Source organism: Strigops habroptila, chromosome 1, assembly GCF_004027225.2.
Source record: "Strigops habroptila isolate Jane chromosome 1, bStrHab1.2.pri, whole genome shotgun sequence".
NCBI classification, from domain to species: Eukaryota; Metazoa; Chordata; class Aves; order Psittaciformes; family Psittacidae; genus Strigops; species Strigops habroptila.
In genome coordinates, this window is record NC_044277.2 from 98,694,040 (window position 1) to 98,717,276 (window position 23,237).

At 43.3% G+C, this 23,237-nt stretch overlaps 1 protein-coding gene across 6 annotated transcripts in view; it reads left to right on the forward strand.

The window, feature by feature from the left end:
* The window catches only part of ALS2CL (ALS2 C-terminal like), a 47,862-nt gene that overhangs the window by 21,001 nt on the left and 3,624 nt on the right, over positions 1-23,237 (forward strand). For all 6 annotated transcript variants that reach the window (XM_030478674.2, XM_030478700.2, XM_030478709.2 and 3 more), the window contains exons 4-21: positions 1,632-1,697; positions 2,432-2,597; positions 3,063-3,191; positions 3,524-3,643; positions 5,797-5,873; positions 6,273-6,339; positions 7,060-7,256; positions 9,709-9,774; positions 10,587-10,685; positions 12,469-12,627; positions 12,940-13,051; positions 14,582-14,659; positions 16,212-16,339; positions 18,116-18,289; positions 18,869-18,962; positions 19,548-19,705; positions 21,203-21,271; positions 22,271-22,444. In XM_030478674.2, the coding sequence (XP_030334534.1) occupies positions 1,632-1,697; positions 2,432-2,597; positions 3,063-3,191; positions 3,524-3,643; positions 5,797-5,873; positions 6,273-6,339; positions 7,060-7,256; positions 9,709-9,774; positions 10,587-10,685; positions 12,469-12,627; positions 12,940-13,051; positions 14,582-14,659; positions 16,212-16,339; positions 18,116-18,289; positions 18,869-18,962; positions 19,548-19,705; positions 21,203-21,271; positions 22,271-22,444 (2,133 nt within the window). The remainder of the gene's footprint in view (positions 1-1,631; positions 1,698-2,431; positions 2,598-3,062; positions 3,192-3,523; positions 3,644-5,796; positions 5,874-6,272; positions 6,340-7,059; positions 7,257-9,708; positions 9,775-10,586; positions 10,686-12,468; positions 12,628-12,939; positions 13,052-14,581; positions 14,660-16,211; positions 16,340-18,115; positions 18,290-18,868; positions 18,963-19,547; positions 19,706-21,202; positions 21,272-22,270; positions 22,445-23,237) is intronic.

Below are 23,237 nucleotides of genomic sequence, written 5' to 3' on the forward strand. Positions count from 1 at the left end.
GTGGCCCTTTTTGTAGCTGTGAGTATGCTTGAAACCAGGACAATGCTTGCAAGAGAATATTTTCTTACAAGTGTAGGGTTTTTTAATGCATCTTAAAAATGGGAAGAGGATAGGGGGTAGAATTTGTGTCTGGGTTATTTATGAAAGTGAAGCCTGAGCTGTCATCGGGGAACAGAAAGGTGTGTTTAAAGGACTCAACAGGGACGTGGAGAGAAGATGTCACTAGGCACAGTTCCTATTTTGTGTTTGTGACACATTTTTATGCTTCTGGCAAGGGATATGATGTATATGAGCAAGTGATGGATGTAGCGTGATGTGAAAAACATACTGCCCCATTGCTGTTTCTATAATTAACTACGTCTGCTTACCATCTGTCTGCAACGCAAAATAAAATGTTTACCAAAAGCACTGCAGTGTGTATAACCTGTGTTGATGTCCTAGAGAGAAAGCTAGCGTTTATGGACATCTGAGATGACATAAAGATCAGACAGTATTCAGTCCTTCATTCATCATGTTGACCATAAATGTGGCCAGGCCTTTGACAGATGGACTTGTACCGTCTGTGTAGTTTGGCACCCACACACAGGAGATGGGCGTACTGACTCCTGGGTGTTGCTGTTCATCTAGTTTTGGTTTTGATGGTTTTATGCATGTGGAGGGAGGAGGAAGGAAGGGCTACTTTTAATTTTGTTTTTACTTGGCATCATTTTAAAAAAGTAATGTACAACAAGTTTTGTCTTTATATGAATGGGGTTTGGAGCAGTATGCGTTGTTCGTTTGGGAACTGATTCAGTGAATTAAAAATGATTTGCTTTAGGTATGCGAAAGATGAAAACTTGTGCTGAGGTTTCAGATGACATAAAGGAAAAGTTTATCTTAAGATCTTATTTTCCCTCAGTTCAAAATTATAACCTGTTTTTGTTGAGTGTCATGCAAAGAAACTGCTGGTTCCTGCCCACCTCTGATGACTCACTCTGTGCAGTCCTGATCCTAACAATGTCTCATGCTTATTGGAGTAATATAGAACGAAGCAAAGCTGATGTTCATGGGCCTGAAAATCAGCAGCAAATACAAGTCCCTAAAAAATGTAAATAATGATAATTAGTCTGGACATTTTCATAATTTACCTGGAAACACTACTGGGAGAAAGTGTATTTGCTGACAAAATATGGCTCGATCTCCCCCTAGTGTGAAATGAGATGCATTGGCGTGGGACACCTTGACTTGAATTTGCCATCGGTAATACAGGCCTGCTACTTTTAGTTCAACCAGCGGAAATTCATACATCCGACGCTGATCTTGCGCTCAGCCTTTGTAGGTTTGCTTTTCAGGACAGTTGTGTAAGCTTACTTCTGCTTCTGCTAAATGCCAGGATGATTTAAACTTCCTGTATTGCAAAAATCAACCAGGCAGTTACACCAAGGAGCTGGTAAAGGAGGCAAAAAGGGAGTCAGCCAAGGTGAGAAGTATGGTAGCTATGTCTGTCTCTGCCTGCCTTGGAAAGGTAGACCTGACATGACATTTTCAAATCAGCTTCTTCCATTTATCCCTTAAACCTTTTAGCTAATGTGCACCGCTAACTCAACTCATGCTTCTGTGTGTTTGTTGCTTTTTTTTTTTCTTGCCAACAGATACTTTGTCACTTTTGCAAACTACCTTGTAGTCCATGGCTTTGAACATGCCACAAAGAGCAAAAGGTCAGTGGGCTGAAAAATGCTTGTTGAAGGGGCTGATGGGAACACAATGATATTGTAGGGTTAAGACACTAAACCAGAGCAAGCAGCACCTTGAACAGTACCTTGCAGTGATCTCTCTTCATGGTCCAATGCCTCTGCTCTGAACTGGCCATACTGGTTGCTTCTGCCATCTTCTGAGACCATGGCAGTAGCTGTTTGAAGGTTTCCTTTACAAATCTCTCCCCATCTCTTTCTAACCGTGCCCAACTCCTTTTTTAAGTGAGGAAGCCTGTGAATTTGGAATTTGGAGAATTCAGGTAGGGGGTGGGATCTGAGAAAGGATGATGTGGGAATCTGGAAGATTTCCACGGTTTGTCCCAGATGTCGTCAGAGTCTCATGGAGATAGCAAATGAAAACATGAATGCTGGATGTGAGCAGATTCACAGATGCTTTATCTAAGTCATGCTCTTGGTGTGCAAACCATTGTGAAAGTCATGCTATATTCGGTATATCTGCGGGGGTGGTTCCCATTTGCAAAGACCTCTGGGCCAGACGCAGGATGGATGGTGCTCGTTTGCCTTATTTCTGTGTGTTTCGTGTACAAATACATTTGCACTGTGTTCTCTCCTGCTCTCTCAAGTCTTTCTATACCCTCTCTGGGAGTGAGATGGCATATAAAGTTTGGGAGGCAGAGAAGTGGCAATTTGCAGAAAAAGTATTTAATGAACCTTTGCCTTAATTCACTATCTCGCAGCGAAGCCTGGAAGCACCATAAGACGGTGCTGAAACAATTCCTCACAGACTTCACCTCCGAGACCTCCATGTCACTGGCCTTATACACTGTTCTTCACAAACCTATCCGAGATCATATCATGCAATATATACTGCTCCTTACCAAGCTGAATGAGTTTCTCAAAGAGGTAGGAAGCTTCTACATGATGTTACTTGACTGGCTTATGCTAATGCCTTATGCAGGGCTTGTGGGGCTTGGTGGTGGTGTCAGTGAATCCAAAGCAGGCTGGAAGGAAGATTATTTCCAGTGGACATCTGTGGTGGTAGAAACCAGCACCAGTGGAGTGCAGCCCACCTGAAGGTCTCAAAGCAACGAAAAGTGGCTCCAGCATAGTACAAGCTACTCATCATATAAAGAAGCTGCAAAGGGTCAAGTAACTGGCGTAAGGTTGCACACTTCTGCTGGTGGCAGAGATAATGCTAGGTTTGGGAGGCTTTCCTAGGCTAGGTTTGGGGAGGGGGGTTGGACAATAAACTCTCATTAGCCCCTTGGATTCAGAGCTGCTGAAGTTGTTCTGCATCTGTAGCCCAGAGAGTAATGTTCTGCACAGCTGTGCCTGAAGCATTGCTCGAGCCCTGCCTTCTTTCATTAGGGCTCTGAAAAGGACGTGGTTACCAGTGCCATTAAGGAATACATGAAGCTTGAGTCTTTCGTCAGCCAAGTCCTGGATGAAGCTTGTTTTACCAAGTCCTTATGGAAATCCTTGGGCTACAAATTCACAGTGAGTTATGGATGTAGAAAGTGGCTTGATGGGGAGCACTTTTAGAGGTCTTACACTTTTACTTACCCATGGAGAAAATTTAATATGGATCAAGAATTTGAGGCTTGGTTTGAAGCCAACAGAGCAGGGCAGTGTGGAAGCTTTGGAGAAACCTTATGGTCACTGGGTGCTTTAGAAGTTGAGTGCTGTGTCGAGTTACGCTGTTACTGTCAGCTTGTGCCACTAGTCAGATGGCTTCTGCAGGAACTGTTGGCTTGATTTGTCCTTTCCCAAATCCTGATGTTTCCTGATGCATTTGGTCCTCCACCTTGACCCTGTGGTTCCCTCTGCAGGACATGCTCTGTGTACCTGAAAGGAGGCTGCTGGAAGATAGCAAAAATCTTCCCATCTCTGCCAGCACAAATCGATCAGACCGGATCTTGCTCTTTGATGATGTCCTTGTGCTTATTCAGGTAAGTCTGCAGTCTTTCAGAGCAATTGGAAGGGCAGTGCAGATAAATGACAGTAAAATTCAGGTTCCTTTGATGTTGAAAATGAAACATAGCTTGGCTGTTGGCAAAACCTTGTCTCAGATCCATACCTGTGGTTTGCACTGGAGAATGAAAGAAAGCCTAATGAAGGAGGACTAGAGGAGTGTCCATATAATTTTTTCCCCCAAGCTGTGGTTGTGCTATCCAACCACCACAGGCACTTTTCTAGTAACTCAAGCCCATGCCTGCATATGAATCTGTTGATTTCTGTCTTTATTTATGCAAAGGGGGGCTGATAGGTCAGAGATATACTGTAAGCACTCATGCATAGGAGTAAACATGATCTTTCATGGTTGACTCTGCTAGTGGCACGGGAGCAGAAGTTGCTGGTGCTCTTGGGGCTATTTCAGGGATTTGGGGCCTGGGTGTGAGGCAGACAGGGAGTGTCTATAGCTGTGGATAGCTAGATGAAAAACATGTGTTCAAAGCTGTTCTGCAGCATGTTAACTAAGTCCAGCTTGGCTTGCTCTGACTGACAGCCCTTGTAATCTAGCAGAGCTCTTTTCATGTGCACCTCTCTCTGCTTGCTCTTTAGTCATGTGCCAGTGCCTTGGGTGTCCAAACACAACTGCCTTGTGAGCTGATACATCTCATGGGCTCCTCCAAATATGAGCCTTTGTGATAACACTGGGCAGTCCTACTCAGCTTGCAGGGTCTAGGCCTGAGGAAATAGGGTGGTGATTATCTCATCCAGCTTTACATTGTAGATTTCTTAGCACAGTCACGATCTCACTGTGAGCAAGTGCCCCCAGGCTCCCTTTATAGTCGGGGAGAGAAACATGCACTGCCTGGGTGTGGTTTATCTGACCTATTTCAGATGCCAAAATTAGGATGAGTTGAATCATGTCCTCGACTCCGTTGACTAGGAAGAGAGCACAGGGTAACTAGCTCACAAAGAGATACTTACATTGTAGACACCTCTGTTCAGTCAATGGTTCTCACCCGCTATGTCCCATCTGCTGCTATGACTGTTATTGAGGCTTGGGGAGATATGACTGGGCTGGGATTAAACTGGTTAGCTTGGGCTGATAGCAGGGGTCTGCTGATGAGGGTTCTGGTGCTGGGAATCTGAACCTCCCCCCCTTCTCTGATTCCCCAAATCTGCTACATACATCAGTGATTAACTGTGGTGAATTCCATAGTGCTAGTCTTAGAATCATAGAATCCTAGAATGATTTGTGTTGTAAGGGACCTTAAAGATCATTCAGTTGCAGCCCCTGCTGCCACAGGCAGGGACACCTTCCACTAGACCAGGTTGCTCCAAGCCCCATCCAGCCTGGCCTTGAACACTGCCAGGGATGGGGCAGCCACAGCTTCTCTGGGCAACCTGTGCCAGGGCCTCACCACCCTCACAAGGAAGAACTCCTTCCTCAGATCTAATCTAAATCTCCCCTCTGTCAGTTTAAAGCCATTTCCCCTTGTCTTATCACTGCATGCGCTTGTAGAAAGTCCCTGTCCAGCTTTCTTGTAGGCCCCTTTTAGGTATTGGAAGGCTGCTATAAGGTCTAATACCTAACCTTGGCCAAGTACATCCTTATAGACAGCAGCTCTGTAGTGTGGGCATGCGGACTTTAGACAGAGAAGAGAGATGTAGTATTAAATGCAGCCTTTATCAAGCATTTGAATCATTTTAGCTTCTTCTTTTTGGTGTACTATTGATCAAAATAGTGACTTCTTAAATGTGCTTGTGGGCCATTGTTGACTATGCCATCTGGAGTCCAAATCCTTGATAGATTATAAGCAAAACTAGGGCATGCTGGGTGCTAGCAGTGGTTTGGGAGTGCTGACATGTGATAGGGAAGAAACTCCTGTAGAGATAAGTGCCATCCAAGAAGGTCTGCTGCTGTTAGTTGTAGCTGTGGCGTTATGGAACACCACTTACTAATGTTAAACTAAGAATTTTCTTCCTTCTCCTACATTTCTTCAGCCGTTAAGGTCTGTTGTCGTAGTGTGGGATAGATGTGTGGACCTCAAAAGAGGGAATTTACAGTGCTGCTAGTCTTGCTCTGCTGTTCAATGGGGCAAAGTTTGATGTTTACATCAATAATAGGAACATCTTCTCCCTTTTGTTCCAGGGAAACAGCTTTCAGAGTTTTGATCTGAAGCTTGTGTGGGTAGATGAAAACTGCAGGAATAAATCAGCTCCAGGACTGTAAGTGAAAAATTTCCACTTGGAGATTTAAAAGAAATAAAAAAGGTGTTCAACTTGATTGTGAAACTAAGAAAATTAGTTTCAAAACTTTCTCCCATCTCCTTTCTACCCAGTGGGATTGGTTCTGAGCTATGGCCAATTGCAGCACCTCTCAGATGGGATTACAGCAGCTTGGACTTGCATTGCTTGCCTTTGCTGACATATTGAAATCAATAATAAAATTGTTTTATCTCCAGGGCTAGAGAACAAAGATGAGTTAACTAGATGAGTCAACTTCTTGAGAAGGAAAAACTCACTGCAAAAGAACTACTAGTTCCTAAAGAGGAATGGGAAGAGCAGGAACTGCTGTTTAACTAAGAAGTGTGGATTTCATGGTCTGTAATGTCTTTTTCTTCACAGGTATGGACTCCGCATTGTAACCCCAGAAGAAACATTCTTTCTCTCTGCGAAAGACCCGCAGATGAAGGTTAGAAGTGGGCAGGGTGTTTCTATTCCACCCGAAATACAGCGCACCAAGTTTTAAAATAGAGAAATAGCATAGAGGGGATGGCAGCTCTGTAATGGAGGTGATTACTGAGTGGAAGTTGAAATCCCTTTAAGCATAAGGATTTTAGCTTCCTGATCAGAAGACAGATTAGTGTCTCTGTACCTGCTTAAATGCAACTGAGGTCTTTCCTCTTTGATTTTTGCCCCCTTTTTTTTTTTTAATTAATTAATTTATTTCTTATTTAAAACAGAATAATAAGCAGTGTGGGGTTTGTTGCTAGTTTGGGGTTTTTTTCCCCCTCTGTTGAGTCAATACTGTATTAGATGGCCAGAGGTGGCCTAGACAGTTGATGGTAGATGAAAAATACCCAGGTGCTGGAAGTGGTCTGCCCTGGGCAGTAGTGTATGCTACAGTCCCATCAGCATGGTCCTGTGCCAAGGCCAATTAGTGGTGGTGAGAGTCAGGCTTAAATGACATGGAAGTGTTGTGCATTGGTGCAGTATCCAACTTGCAGAATCCAAGATAATACCTCCTGTTGATGCTGTAGATGGGCCATAACTCAGCAGCCGAGCCATATGAATGGCACAGAACCAATGGGAACTGAACAGCTTCTTGCAGCCTCTCCTGAAGTATCTCTTGTTGGGAGCTACTACACTTTCTTAATTTGTTAGTCCAGCATTCCTCTTCCTCTGCCCCCAGGCTGTTTGGCAATGGAAGCTGAACCAGGCTGTCCGCCAGGCACTGAATGGGAAGCGAGATTTCCCGTTGTGGGGCAAGACTGGTGAAGGCACCGAGCCCCCATCCTGCCGCTTCTTCACCTATGTCTTCAAGCTGGAGGGCAAGTTCAAGAGTGCATCCTATGAGGGCGAGTGGCACTGGGGAAAGCCTCATGGCAAGTAAGGAGCCTTTTTTGCCCCTTCCCTAAACAAGAACCTGCAAGAACAGTCCTGTCTTTGTGTAGCACTGCCTGGATCTAGTGTTTGCACAGGTAGAGGTATAGATGTCACAGAGTGCCTGTGGACATGAGGTCCATCCCATGCTGAGGACCTGAACTGCAGACTCTGGACTGGTGATCTCCCCGGGCATGCCAGCCTCTCTGGTTCCTGCCTCACTTGTTTCCAGAGGGAAATCTGATATTAAGGACAGATTCAGGGGGCATTTGGGACACATTTGCTTGATTTCAGGACTTAGTCAAAGCAGGTGTCCTGACACGTGTATTGTAGATGTCTCACTAGTGATACTGGTTCATGCAATAAATTCTAAAGACTGCTCCTAATAATGTGGTAATGACCACATGGAAGGCACTGCATTGTCTTATGCATATAATTAGGACTTAGACTCGAGCTAATGTTTATTTTCAAGGTATCAGTCTGAGGCATAAAATCTTAACATCATCATGACAACCAAAAAAAAACCCCAAAACCCCAATAAAAAGCCGTTGCTTGTGAATGAGACAATTTTTTTTATCCTGTGCTATCAAAATCTACTTTTAGAAACATCCAAATTATTATCACTGGAATTAAACAAACAAAACAAACAAACAGAAAAAAAAAAAGAAAAGAGGCTCAAATGCATTTTTTTGAGAACATGAGAACTGCTCACTAAATCCAACTGAAGTTTACAAGCGAACTCTGCCGAAAGAGAATGGTCTGTAAATCAAAGGTTAAATCTTCCCAACCAAAATCTTTTTGATATAGGATAGAGCACAGTCTCTGTTTTTTGTGAAAACACATGAAATATAACCAACCTCTTCAGACACGAAAACATCCTGGTTTGGAAGATTTATACTTCCTGAGTTTTACACAGTTTGTTTACAGTTATTATTAAAGCAAAAAGGGTATAGTCTCTTGAAAGAGACTTGAAATAATGAGAATATCCCAAATCAAAAGCTTAATCCTTAATCTTCTATAGAAGAGATTGTGCCTTGCCCCAGAATAGCATCAAATAGGTGTTCAGAGGAGAGCTATGCCTGAGTCAGTCCTTTACAGCATCCCCACTTCCCCAGCACCTGCACTCCTATTAGAGATCTGAAAACCACTGTGTGCAGACACCAGGGGATGAGCACCTCTCCTAGCTCTTTGTGTCCTCCTGTCTTAGGGTTGGAGAAATGGGATTAATAAATACCTTTGCTGCTTCAGATTAAGTCACTTGACTGAGGCATCCCAGCAAATCTGTGGCAGAATTAAGTGATTTCAGGTGCTTTTAATACCTGAGGTTTTAATTGATTAATTTCTAGGCTTTCTTTCCCACTCCTGAAATTACTCTTCTAGGTGACTTGCTACTAATACAAGGTTACAAAGCAGCAAAGCTGGCGTTGATGGCTTGTCCACCTCTCAGGAGAGGCTGCCATGGCAAAGCACATAAGCAGAAAGCTGCAGCAGTGTGAATCAGGGCTCTTAAACAAAAACATCAGCATTTTTCACTGTTCTGTCCCAGAGCTCCTGATGACCTGGTGTGGGTGAGGCAGATACTCCCAATGAGAAGTAGCTTAAACCATCCCCATGGCCGGAGCAGGCATTCTCTCTGACTTTGTTAGTGTTCAGACTAGCAAAACTAAAGGAGATGCATTTAAAATCCATTTTAAATTAATCTGACCCCTTCCCTCTAAATACCTGAAAAAGAGCCAGTCTCACGTGGGTGTTCTTAAAGCAACAACCTCGGTGAAAGTCAAACAAATGCGTCATGGTTTTGGTACCACACCATCTTCTGTAGTCTCTGTGTGGGGAATGTGTAGGGAGCTGATTGTGTCTGGGGTGATGCAAGAATTAAAACAGTGAGTGGGTGTGGGTGGAGTGGGAGATGGGAAGGGAGGTAATTTGGCCATCACATTGACCGTTCCAATCTCATTTTGCATCGTTACATCATGTAGTCATTCCTATAACCCCACACACAAAACAAATGGAAAGATAGGATCCTTTCAGGCCAGTGCTTATCTCTTGTTTTCATAGCACTCGATACAATGAAGTTCTGGACTGTGGTGTCATTATGTTGTCTAAAGATGTGCCATGTTGGAACTTCAGCTGGCTTAATCACATGCTGCACTACAATTACAAAAGGATTGTGTGCAAGGTCCTAAATGGATGACCCAGCAACTCTACAAAATGCTTTTGAGATTAGAGAACTTGGAAGAGGATTCTCTCCACTCATCCCAGGGCATGAAAACATTATGGTATTAAATCCTTACAGTGCAAACCAAAGTCCCGGAGGTGCTTGGAGAACTTCAGTGTCTCTGTCCCCTGAGGAAGTATTTTGGTGTTAGCCATTTTGAGGTTGTGCCTTGATACTGTCTGTTGCAGCTGTGAATGTTGCTGGTGATGTCCCCTGTGTAACACTTGCTTTGAATTGCAGGGGGACACTGAAGTGGCGCGATGGACGCAACCATGTCGGAGATTTCAAAGAGGGCTTGGAGCATGGGTAAGCCTTGAAAAACAGGGAGTTTCTTCCAAAATAGGCTGAGAAATGGGTCCTCCCAGAGGTACAGGGACACTGGTTTCTTGTAGGGGGACTCTATTTACTGTTACAGACCAATTCATCTGACCTATTCTAGACACCTGGCTTAACCTAAGGTGAGAATGTTGACAGTGGCCACAGTAAAAGAATTGTGGGAAGATGACCAATTCAGATGCAGATATTTCCATTCAGCTGGATGAATCTGACCCTTGATCTCTAAACCTAAGTGAATTTATTCATATGAAATACCTTGAAAAATCTATTTTTAGATATCTTTAAAAATCTCTCTTAAATGAAGAGTGTTGGGGGCAAAGAAAACGTACTATGAAATCCCAATATTATTTTTCTAAAATTTTTTGAAAGTAAGACTTTTAGATTTCTCATTTCTACATGAGTTCAGGGTAGGTTAGGCTTTTAAAGGGAAAAATCCAAATACTTTGTGTCAGGATTAAGAAAACATTTTGTTTGGACCAAAGCAATTGCTTTGGTAGTCTAACTCAGCCCCTAAACTGGGGAAGAGGTAAAGAGGGGAAAAAACAGTAACACTGAAAGTGGCTCTGTAGAAGAAGCGATAAGAAGCTGTGACTGTAGCTCACAAGGAGATGAGCTTTTCCTTGGATCAAGTCCATTGACGCCTGGAAATAGTGTCAGAGGTAGAGCTGATCCCAACCGTGTAAATCAGCTTGGGAGTCTGGAAAGTCCTTAGTTTTTAACCTTCATCCAGTACAACAGACCTGTCTTTTGACATGCTGACCTCTGCCATATGCACCTTGTAGGTTTGGAATATGCCTTGTCCCACGCCGATCTGAAGACCGGTATGACTGTTACAAGTGTCACTGGTACAAGGGCAAGATGAGAGGCTATGGAATCTGTGAGTAAGTAAAACCCAAAGACAGAATCTGAGCAAAAAGGGGACTCCATATGTTTTAAGGGTGAGATGTTCTCACTTCACTGTGGAAGGCTCAGTCACAGTGTAAAACCCAGGGTAATTCAGGCGCTAGAAGATTTTGCTTTGGAGATGGGCAGTATGGCTTCTTCACAAACCCTGAGTCTCCTGGACATCGGAATAGCAAGAGCTTCTCTGCAAGCTCTGACTGTTGTAACTACCTGACGTAGCATACTCTGTGCCCTATAGGCGAGGACATGATTTTATGTTCATGCTTGCGATTGCAGAGTAGGGAGAGCATGGTGTGCCATCAGCCCTTGACAGACTTGATGGAGCACACAGCTCGCTCTGTGTCCCCTGGCCATGCTGCCTGAACTAAATCTTGTGTAGAGTAGGTTCCTTAATGATGGATGGGGTTGTTGGTCTGGGAGTCATAACTGTTATCCTGAACTGCTGAATGGTGCTGGTTCCCTCAGTTGGCTCACTCAAATTCTGAGCTGAAACTCAGAGCTTAACTTAACAAATGGAGTCTGAGGTTTTCTTATTTACTCATCAAAATGCTTCTGGAAACAGTCATTTGTGTCTCAAAGTGCTGCTGGAAATTTGGGTGGAGCTTGGTTTGTATTGTGGGCACATGGTGGTGTCCCAGACTTAACCAGCACCTACCTTCCATTTAGAAAGCTAGAAGTGGCAGTGGAGGCCTGCCCAGGTTGTAGGTATAAACTGGTTTCATTTGCAGCCTAGGGGTTAAGTAGACACGGCCAGCTTGCTTTGTTTATCTAGCAGTGAGCATAACAGGATCCTCATCTTTGCTTAGGTCACATATGGCTTGTGGCCAAATGGGTTGGCCATTGTGAAGACTGGACTACCTGCTGTTGCTGCATGTTCTTACCCCTGCTTTCACTGCACTGAGTGTGACAGAGTAAAGCACACAGCCCAGCTTTCCAGCTACTTACTGTGGGATAGGCCATCTTCCTTCCTACAACCTTCATGTTCTGCTCCTTATTTAAGAATCAGACTCAGAGTACAGGGCATGCAGAAATCTGTAGGGAAGTTGGAGCCAACTGAGCAGCGTTGTGCTAGTGTCTCTGGTGTCAAATGTGAGAGCGTGTTCATAATCACATGAGAGCTCTGCTTGGCATGTTTTTGCTGTTGTAGCAGTGAAGATCTGCTGGCCAGCATGGACAGGGCTAAGGGGAGCTCTTCTTAGGGGGACGAAACCAGGAAAAGGGGTGGTTGGCAAGCAAAGAAAGGGGAAGGCAAATTTGGCTTCCTGCTTGATTGTAGAATCAAGGGATTCCTGCTTCCAGGACTGGGGGATCCACAACTTCTTTGGGCAACCTGTTCCAACGTCTCACCACCCTCATAGTGAAGAACTTCATCATATCTCATCTAAATCTTTCCTCTTTCAGCTTAAAGCTATTCCCCCTTGTCCTATCACCCACATGTCCTTGTTGATCTGATCTCCTCCAACCCTGGATTAGCCAGTGATCACCGCGACATGGCTGGTGAAAGGTCAAGGACTGAGTGGCCTCTCCCAGGCAACTGGAAACCTAAGCGTTTTGTCCTTGGATAATGTTACTGTGGAGTGATTAGCTTGGGTGATTCACATTCCTAATAGTAAACAACTACCAGCTCCAGAGTTGTCAGTCAAATATTTAGAATATTTAGCAGGCAGATGAGCCTAATCTATTCATTTTCCTGGCTTCCTACTCCAATAGTAGCTACCAAAGAGTCACTGTCTTAACTTCTGTTTGTCTGTCTCCATGCAGGTATGGGAATGATATGGTCTACAAAGGTTACTTCAAAGACAACATGCGTCAAGGGTTTGGGATACTGGAAAACTTCTCAGCTGAGCATCCATTTAAGTACACAGGACAGTGGGAAAATGACAAGAAGAATGGATATGGAGTCTGGGAAGATAAAGATAGGTAAAGGTGGTATGGATCAGAGCAGGCTTTAGGTGCCTGGCAGTTTTTTCCCCTCTATTGGCAGGGGTAAAACCTCATGTTTTGATGGGGACACTTTGGGGATGAAGGGGTGATTGTTCAGCCTTTGCTATAAGGCTTCAGCTCCTGGGAGAGCATTATATGAATTGAGTTCGTGCAGTACATCTGACACTTGTGCTGCATGGAGCATTATATCAGGCAAAACTAGCATCAGTAAGTTAAACATCAAAATGACTTATGATCTAAGAAAACAGGGGGGAAAACAATGGAATTTTGTTTTCCATTGCATTTCAGAGGAGAGAGATACATAGGGACATGGCTCGACGATCACAAACATGGTCAAGGCATTGTAGTAACCCAGTCGGGTGTCTGCTATCAAAGGACATTTCATGCTGATAAAATGGTGGTGAGTACATATTTTCAGTAGACTCTCTAGATTATTGGAATGTGGAATTCCCCATCAAGGGCAAGATTAAGATTTCACTTCATAATTAATCTTTGAGGGAAAATACAAAGCAAGAAAACTTAAGCAATGATGTTTTTCCCTGATGATGTTTTACCATGATAATGTTTTTGAAGAACAAGACCTAGATTAAGTCTTGTTTCTTATCACCTTCCTGAGGTGCAGGTAGGAACTAGATGTGGGACTGCTGCTTCTCCTTGCTCACCCTAAAACCCCTTATAGGTCTGGCTTTTAAAGTGACCATTGGGTCAGAATTACAGACCAGAACTCCTATGGGAACTGCTGCACAGTTATATATGATAATACATCTATCTTGGCGATCATTAAGTCTTTACTTTTCCAATGTGAGCTTACCTATAAGAAGTTGGCTGTCCAGTTCATTAAAAGTTTAGATGTTGTTAGGGAGAGCAAAAGGGATTGGCATCACTTGAATTGGCCTGGAAGTAAAAACATTTCTTCTCATTAAAAATACACACTTAAAAAAACAAACAACCCCTTCCCCACTCACCAAATTAGGACAAAATGTTTAGCATGGAAACTTTGTTGGAAGGGCTTTCCATAAAACCTCCATCTGTGGGGAAGCAAAATAAAGCTGTCTTTTGGTTTGCCAGCTGCCCAAGGCTCCTTTAACTTCACAAGGCTTCCGGGTGGGGAGCAGTCACTTCAATTTTCCTAGTGGAAAATTGGTATGGCCAAGAAGCTTCCCTTGGAAACCTTTTATTTTTGCCAGAAAGGGTGCTTTCCATCAAGAAAATCATTCCAACGGAAAATGTGTTACAGCTCTAAAAGTGACCACGTTTTCTGGCTGGTATGGGTACATGTAAGCCTTCAGGCCCAAACCATGGACTAAGCCCCAACAAGAAGAATCTTTCCCCATTCATATAAATTGTCCTGTGTCTATTCTGCATCTTGGTGCTCCTTCCCTTAAACACGTGTTACTGTAGGCAGCCATGGGTGTTTGGGAGGTAATAGAACGAGTCATTTAATGAATGCTTAGAAGCAGCTCATTAAAGTCCCGTTGACTGCACAGCAAGGGACAAAGCTAATTCTACATAGCAGTTGCCTTCCTCTTTTCTCATAATCATTTTGCAAAGAATGACACAAATGGCTGCAATCACCTAAAAGTCATAAGATCGGAAGGAACATGAGTTTGACCTGTATGACAGTTCTTGGTGACCATTCTTAGTATGGGAGCCTGCCTTTTGTTCCATCTTCTAGAGAAATGAGTGCAATGGTACTGTTCTTTAAAACCTCCTGACTACTCTGGACTTCTCTGTGCAGTGATTCCTAATGGGTTATCTCTAGAGCACCTCCCATGATTTTGTCTTGAGCATTGCAGTATATGTTTGGCTTACAAAAAGGTTCTCAGAATCTACACCCCATAAACAGTCCAAGCCAGTGGCTCTTTCTAGCTGAATGTAAGCAGATAGGAAATTAGTGTAATGAATTCACTATTTCTGTTTTGAAATGAAGGGTTGTGGGATTCTGCTCTTGGAAGATGACTATGTCTATGAAGGGAACTTCACGGAAGATCTAACATTTGTTGGAAAGGTGAGCATTTCCTTCATCTCAGCCTTTCTGTACAGTTGCATGCTTTCCAGAGGGCTGAGGGATTAATCTTCAAAGTTCATACTCTCCCGCTCCACTTCCCCCAGGAAAAAAAAAAAATTCCCTCCTCCTTTTTTTTTTTTTTCCTTCCCTCTTTTATCGGTCTCATTTAGAGAAGGAAGGCTGCAGCTGTGAGACTTCCAGTAGCTGCAGGCTTTGCACATTGTTTTGTTTTTTACTGTTTTGTTTACATTAAGGATTTTGGTTGTTTTGTTGGTTTTGGTTTTTTGGTGGTTTTTTTTTGTTTGTTTTTTTTTTTTTTTGTGGGGCATTTTTAGTTGTGCTTTGCAGCTGTAGTTGTGACGCTTTTGTATTCTTAGAACAAATGTTTTAGCCTTTGTAGTGGTTGGGAACACAGGAAATGTTGCATAAACCAAACGGAGTTGCAGTACAAGCACCAAAATAACGTAACCGAGATGTTAACATAGCTGAGGGACCTTGGAAGCTTAATTTTGCAATCTGGACATTGCATTGACATGTTCAATGTTTTGTGGTTGATCTTTAACAGAAATATCTGGTCAAAGTGTTCAAAAAAGTGCCCCATTTCAGGGAAAACTAGTCCTCCACCTTGTTAAAGAAATCAGTGATGAGTCTGACAGGAAGTGTGTGGTTATATCAGAACTGAGCGGATGTCAAAATGGACACTTAGTAACGATTGCAAATGAGCCCTGTCATTTACTGACTTGTCGTGGGAGACAAAGGTTGTCATCATCTTCTTCAGCCAGAAGACTTGGGGTGGATTTTGCAGAGACTGATTATATTGCTTAGATACTGCTTCCTCCAAAATGAATGTTTAGTTTTAGTGGTTAGCCTAGAAAAATCTGTTCTTTATCTAAAGATGGAGTGCCTCCTGCTATTAGCAATGAGGATTTCAGGCTTGAGTTCAAAGCCAGACTAGTTACAATATCATTTGGCTTTGGATTTGATATAATTAAAACCTCTAACTGTGAGTCAAGCTACTGCATGTCTTCTGTATTTGCCTCAGAGAATTTAAGGTTTTTCTTGGTAGCAGCAAACGTTTTGAAAGTGTTTATGGTGAATATCATATGATTCCCCTACCTGTGAGGCCAAACATGCTTGTGGTTTTAACAGGCAGAGGAAAAACAGGGCAGAAATAAAAGTTTCATGTGTTCACTCTAGGTTAGAAATAGCTATTGTCAAATTTAAGCCAGAAAAATTTATAACTCAAAGAAGATATTGGCTGTTTGTAAAGCATAACACAAGTATTTTACTCTGTGACTGTGGTGGTCTTTCCCCTTCAGAATCTTATGTGTGTCATTCAATAATAGTGAGGATGTGTTGTCTCCAGTGACTGCCACCTGAATGACACTATTGCTTTGGATGCTAAAATTGTGCACCTCTGTGCTGAAAGTTGTTCAAAGTCGTCATTTCAGTAGCTGGCTCTGGTGAAAGGAGAATCTGCAATCTCAGTCCAGCTTGTTTCCTCTCTCTAATGAGATCTTGGCAGCAGAATAACCCTTTTTCTCCATTGCAGGGAAAGCTGTCATTTGCCAACGGCTTCATTTTAGAGGGAACCTTTACTAACAAATCGGGCCAGGGCCTTCAGACCCACGGCATCCTGAACACGTCAAATGAGCAGCTGGATGACCGGATAACCAAAGCGTGAGCAATGAGAACTGACTTCTTGGGTCATGGCTTGTGTTTTGACTCTACCTAAACATGTACTGGATCAATCCCTACAGGGATCAAGGCAGTCCTTGCTGAAAGAAGGACATCGATCTGTTGGAGCGAGTCCAGAGGAGTGCCAAGAAGATGCTCCAAGGGCTGGAGCACCTCTGCTATTGAGACAGGCTGAGAGAGCTGGGCTTGTTCAGCCTGGAGAAGAGAAGGCTCCAGGGAGACCACAGAGCAGACTTCCAGTACCTAAAAGGGGCTTATAAGAAAGATGGTGTTGTGGTTTAATGGGGATAGACATTTTAGTAAGGCCTGTAGCGATAGGACAAGGAAGAATTACTTCAAACTGACAGAGGGGAGATTTAGATTAGATATTAGAAAGAAGTTCTTCCCTGTGAGGGTGGTGAGGCCCTGGCACAGGTTGCCCAGGGAAGCTGTGGCTGCCCCGTCCCTGGCAGTGTTCAAAGCGAGGTTGGATGAGGCTTTGAGCAACCTGGTCTAGTGGAAGGTGTTCCTGCCCTTGGCAGGGGGGATGGCACTGGACGAGTGCCCTTCCAACGGAAACCGTTCTATGATGATGATCTAAAAATTGATTTATATGCAACGGAAGAAGGAGAGAACACAGTTTGTGATTAATGTTAATGCCACATGGGAAGCAGAAAACAAATGTTCTACTCCCGTCCTGCCACCATCCACCCAGAAATACTCCCTTCCTCAGACTGGATGGAATTTTGGAGGCTTAATGTTTTCAGTGATTGGTGCATGTGTGTGCATGCACACATGTTTCTGTGTATACAGACAGATGGGTCTGAAGCTATACAGAAAAATCTGGGCTGCTAAAATGCATCACTTGCTCCTTTCCTGTCCTTCTGTGCAACTACATGAATATTATTACCAGCTCATATTATAGAGGTGGGAAAACTCCCCAAAAAAAAAATAAGATGTGAGGCACAGCACATGAAGCTCTGAAGAGCTTGAATTGGGTAGTGCTCTATGTGGAGGAAGGCCGTGGAGCCAGGACCAGAGCTTCATGGGGTGCTGATGCTGCTTTGGCAGGCAACAGTGCAAATGCAGGGCAGGAGTAGCTGAGCTGAAGCTATCTGGCCACATCTTTTGATATAGACTCTTATCCTCAGGGTTGAACCCTGCAAAGGGATGCTCTAGTTGCCAGGCTGTAGGGCCTGGGTTTAGCCAGTTTAACTGAAATGATGGGAAAGTGGGAAAAGTGGGAAAGACAGCTGCTCGCCCTCTGAGGGAATTATTGTTGTAAAACCCAGTTCAATTTCCTCTTCTTTCCTCTTCAAAACATTTCCAGTCCATCAGAGTACTTATGTTGCAGAACAGCTCCTGTTTCCCGTGCTTTTCAGACAGCATTAGCTACTGGTTGTGATTGCTCAACTGTTTTACTGCAATCAGTCTTTTCTTCAGGCTTTCAGCTGAGATAAATAGTTATATTTAGAAAGATCCGTAAGTGGAGCAGAAAGCCTGTAATCAATTCACCTGCAAAGATTCAGATTACTGATATTCCACATTCCACCAGGATTTTTTCTTTGCCCAAAGTACCTTGTCATTAGGACAATAGACTTGAGTTGCTTTTTGTTGAATTTTTTTTTTTTTTCCCTTCAGTTAGGCACTGCCATCTTCACAGCTTCAATAATTATTGTGTTAAAATTGGATTCTGGAGAACCTTCCATATTTGAAGGTGAAGTCTGAAATAATTGAGGAGGGAGGCAGAAAAACCTAATGCCACGTTGTGTTTCGCAGTCAGCTGGGCCTTGAGGAGTTCCCTGTGGAGAAGAGGTGGAAGGGAATCTATGACCAGTTCCTGGAGTTCATCCATTCTGGCTGCAAAGAAGAAACAGAGGAGTCTTTCATGGGGTTCCACATACAAACAAGCAAGGAGCTGCGGAAGTCTCAGGAGTACCTCTTTTGTCAAAGGTATGAGTATTGCATGCCCTTATTGCAACAGAGGAGCCCATTTGTATAGAGAGGATGGTGTTTTACATTAGGGTCTGCCATGTGTTAAAGTTATTAACCCAAGCATTATCCATTTGTTCCTGCCCATGAGACAGGAGGGTGAATTTTATGCCTGAATTTAAGGTTGTGTTATTGAGATTCATTCTTATACATGAAAATTTGGATGGGATTTATTTGATTAAATGTATGCATTTGCATGTGACTCAGTCGTCTTTGGCTCCTCTTGTATTTGAGGGAAACCTAGCTGACATCATAAGCTGATCCAGACTAAACCCATCTCTCCTTAAGAAAATACCTAAAACAGGTCTGACAAGCATGTGTAGGATGCAACCCAGGCTGGTTGTAAGCGAAGATGAATTTGATGAATTTAGAGAATCACAGGTATCATAAGCCAGTAAAGCAATTCCACTGAAAAAGACAGAGAAGAATTAATTTCTAATAGTCTTACTGCCCCCTTGGAATCTACCTGCAATACCAATTTGGATTTATCCCAGTGCTTCATTGTGTGTTTTTTTCCTTCCTTACCTCTCATCTTTTCAGGGGGACTGAAGATGTATCCTGGAAGATAGAAGACATTCTTGAAGAGCTTGTCCAGCACCAGGGGCTGGAGTCACTACCGAGTTATTTAGAGAAGGTAAAGTTTTAAGCCATAATGATCCATGTCTGTCCACCAGACCATGGACACGGGTCATAGCAATTTTCTGTTGCTTTCTGTTAGCACATAAACCTTTGCCAGTAACTTCAAGAGTCTTCTCTAAATTAAGTATGAATATCTGTGTTTGTGAAGAGGAGGGTTATTCTTCATGCTTTTTGCACACTCCTTTTGTGTACTGCTATGCAGGCCAGGAAGTGATAATAAAGCTTCACTCTTGGTTCACAAACTGTGTCAAGGGATAACCAGGAGCTTGAAATGATTAATAAACTTCCACAAATTCTCAGTGATTGTTTTTCACTCAACTAGCCTTTCCCTGAAGCACCCTTTGCTCTCTCTTAAATATCACAGCAAACCTCATCAGAACAGCAATTCTACTAAGCGTATATCTGCCTGATAATGGGAAGAGAATGGGCTTGTGACAGCAAAAATAGAATAAAATTATAGTTGATTACTTCTAGGCTTGTCCTTCTTTCCTGACAAGAGAAGATTGTGTGGCCTTTCCATGTTATCTTCTACTAATGGCAAGGGCTGGCTTGCAAAATTTAATTTTCCTCTATCATGCAGGCACTGAAGTCTTCCCTGCACCCACTGGGAAAGCTGCTGAAGGCCTTGACAATAGCTTTTCAGGCAACATATTCTGGGATTGGGGCCAACAAACACTTGCTGACTATGGCACAAGAGGAAATCAAGTACTACGCAAAGAAAATATGGGAGTTTTACCAGTAAGTCTAGCACATTGAGCCCTTCCAATGGGTATGAGCACAGAGGGTTTTGCAGTGTAGACCACTAGGGTAACTTTTTCAGGTGACAGGGCTGCTTTGTTTTGCAGCATATTTCTTGGGAGAGTTGCTTCAGAATGGTGCTAGGTAAAGAGTTACTAGCAGTAACTGAGGTCATACGGACCTAGAAAACCTTTATTATCCCCATTGCTCAGTACATGACCCAGGGGCTTTAATGTTACTAAATCTCACCGAGCTATAGTGGCTGAATGAGCTGTTGCTCATAAGGAGACTTAATTTAGATAAGCACAAATATGAGCAAGAAACCACACTAAGTAATGAGAACAGCAAAGTATATCAGAGCACATGCAGTGGTGTTCAATATATCTGTTTGAATAAAAAATAGCATAAGCTTAACATGCCTCGACTCAACGGGCATTAAGAACATGCAGTATAAGCGTGTCGTTGAGGCTCAGCTGGTGTGGGTAGTGACTCTAAAATGAGGTTGTTCAGTTGTGTGGTTGTGCTTTTGGGTAATTAAAGATTGGATCAAAGTCTTGATTGGGTTCTGTTGCTGTTTGAGTATCATTTAGGAGAAGGTACAAGAAATGCCACAATAGGCAGAGGTGAGGAACTCTGCCTCTAGCTGCACTCAGGGTGGTATTGCCTTAAAAATAAGAGGCTGGATAAAAGCTCTGTCATTATCAGTGTAGCCTTCTGTGCTTGAGGAAGACTGCCAGCTCTGTCATGAGGGGTTGTCTGTCCTGGAGCAGTCTGACAACATCAGCACAGCTAATGGGAACAAGTCAGATTTGATTCAGTTCATCTGAACTATGTTCATGAACAGTACATCAGGTCTGACAACCTGAGTATTGGTTCATGTGAAGGTGCTTCTGAGCTCAGTGCAGACTTTGGAAAGCTTGCTTCATGTTCAAGACCTTTCACATGCAGGGTGGGGAGGGAGACCGACCTTGCTCTGCTATGTCCCTGGCTAAGTTTCCTAGGCTAATACTCCTACACCAAGAAAGACAACCTTTCCCTAATCCCCATTTTAAGATGATGAAGTTTTGTCTTGGAAATATCAAGACAAACTCAAGCCACTTTTTCATGTATGAACATTCTCCAGTGTTCATAGATGGATTAAAGAACTGGTTGGTATGACAGGTCCTGAAACCTCATGTCCCTTGAGTAAGAATACAAAGAGATGGTGCTCAATACACAGGATCTCCAGGGTGACCAACCTACTCTTCAGAACCCATGGAGATTTTTAAATGCTTAGTTATTCCTGGAAGCTTCTGCTGGTAATGGAGAAAGCCCTCAAATAGTGAAACTTGAATACTGAAACAACACTGCAAGGATTACAGAGAACTTTACTAACAGCTCACTTGATGTTGGGACAGCTGAGCTCCTCACTTGTGAATAACAAATTATCCTTTAAAAAATGGTGAGGGAGGGAACTAAACCTCAGTTTACAGAACCTCAGTTCTGCTGCTCTTGTAGGGGTTTGCTCCACCTGGCACTGGAACAGAAAGGCCAACTATCTGCAAAGCATGTGGAGGGGGATATAAGGTATGTGTCACCACTGGTTGTTTAATTTTAAGCTCTTTGGACATATGGGGTGTCTTCTAAAATACAGTAAGTGTTGAACCAATTATATTTGTCCATTTGGGTCAGGTTTAGTGTCCACACTTCTCTCTGAATGCAAAGCTTTCAGTAGTTGTGCTTGAAACATAAGCGCAATTTTTTCTATTCATGTTCTGCAGCAGAATAGTGGTGAGTTGGATGTGTGTGTGGTACACAGCCTGGCAAGATTATCCACACCAGCTACTGTGCAGCAGCATGGTTGTGTGCGAGAGACCAGCCTCAGCGCTACCATGTGCTTTGCATTAGTCACAGGAACTTGTTCAGGGATAGTGACTTCCAGACCAGCACTGAGAGAAAGGCAGGCCTAGAAATAGGGAGTACAGCGTGGGAAATCTGGAAAAGGAGGTAGAAGACATGATATTCCTAGAATAATAAGGTAGGAATAATTGTGGGAGACCTAGGTTTATGGTTTTTGTGGGTGGGAAGAAGCATCTCTGTCCAGCTGTCCCCATTTGGTCTGGATTTCTCTTTGCTGTAATCTGCAGCCATCCCCCTATGGGCTGAATGAAGCGAGGAGATTGGTGGAATGGTAAGGAGCAGAAAAGGGCTTTAGCTGAATTTATTTGGTCTTTGTCCCTTAACAAATAACAAGACCTCTACTGAAACAGCTCAGAAAGAACAGCTTGAAATAGGTCTCTGGTGCTCCAGGTTTCTCTGTGACTAAGGAGATAATGTGGAGAAACAGTGCCCCATCCTGTCCTACAGCATAAAATGCACTTGCATCTCCAGCTTCTGGGCACATGCGTGAGAGTGTTGTATAGGTCACTACTGTCCAACTGTGACATTGAACTCAAAGGTGGAAGAAGGTGGGGAGAACAAGAACACCTTTCAGTCTCAGAAGCTGCCTCTTCTGTTGTGTGCCATGGGTTTTTGGTAATATCAAGGTTAGAGGTCTCACCGTAGGACTCTGCTTTTCTCTGCCAGTGATCAGAAGGCATGCAGCATGGTCCTGCCACTGATCTTGCCCTGCTTCTACCCTGAGCTTTTCATGCTCTACATGCTCTATCATGAAAGAGAAGATGACCTCTACTGCCAAGGGATTATGGACCTAAGTCTGTTTCCTGACATTAAGCTGCTAGAGTTTCTGGATGTGCAGAAGTAAGTGAAGTTTTTTCATACCAGAATGCAACCCCAAGATACCAGCTGGGAAAGTAGCAGCCAGGGAAACCTCTGATAGCACAGGAGGAAAGGACATACAACCTTTTCCTGGGTCCATCACTGGCTGTAGCATGGAAGTTTTTCCTAGGCTGCCAGAGGAAGTCCTGTCTGGAATGCCTGCAATACTGTCTGGAAGGACAGCATTGACTAGTGAAGCTGCTACTAGCTATACTAATTTTAGTTTTGTGTGGCAAAAATCTTCTTTTCTAGTTTACCAAACAAATGGCTTCCTCCAGCTTGGGACCAATCAAACCCAGTTTAAAAATGTGCCTTAGAAAGGGCTGTAGTCCATCTGATGGTATCTGCCGTAACAATGTAGGCACAGAGTCTCAAGACAGGGAAAAGGCTGTGGACCCAGCTGTTTCCTTCATCCATTCCTGCTGCTAGATCCATCTTTGGAAGTGATACCTGAGGACCAATGACTCAGATCCAAGAGGCATGTGAGCTTTTCTAACACAGCATCATCTGCAGCTCAAGAAATTTGGCAGGGTAGCAGGAGACCTGGAATCTCAATTTGGCAGTTTAATTCAGTCTAGACTCAGTGAGAGGAATTGATTCTGAAAGTGCCAAAACTCTCCATCGATTATTACAGGAGCACCTGTGAGTAAAATGAACCCTACACTCAGGTTAATGAGTCCAAGCTATTAATTATTGCTGTAGCAGAGTAATGAGACAAGCAAACTTAGCCTCATGCACCTACAAAAGTGCCTGAGTAGCATACAGTTAGCATGCA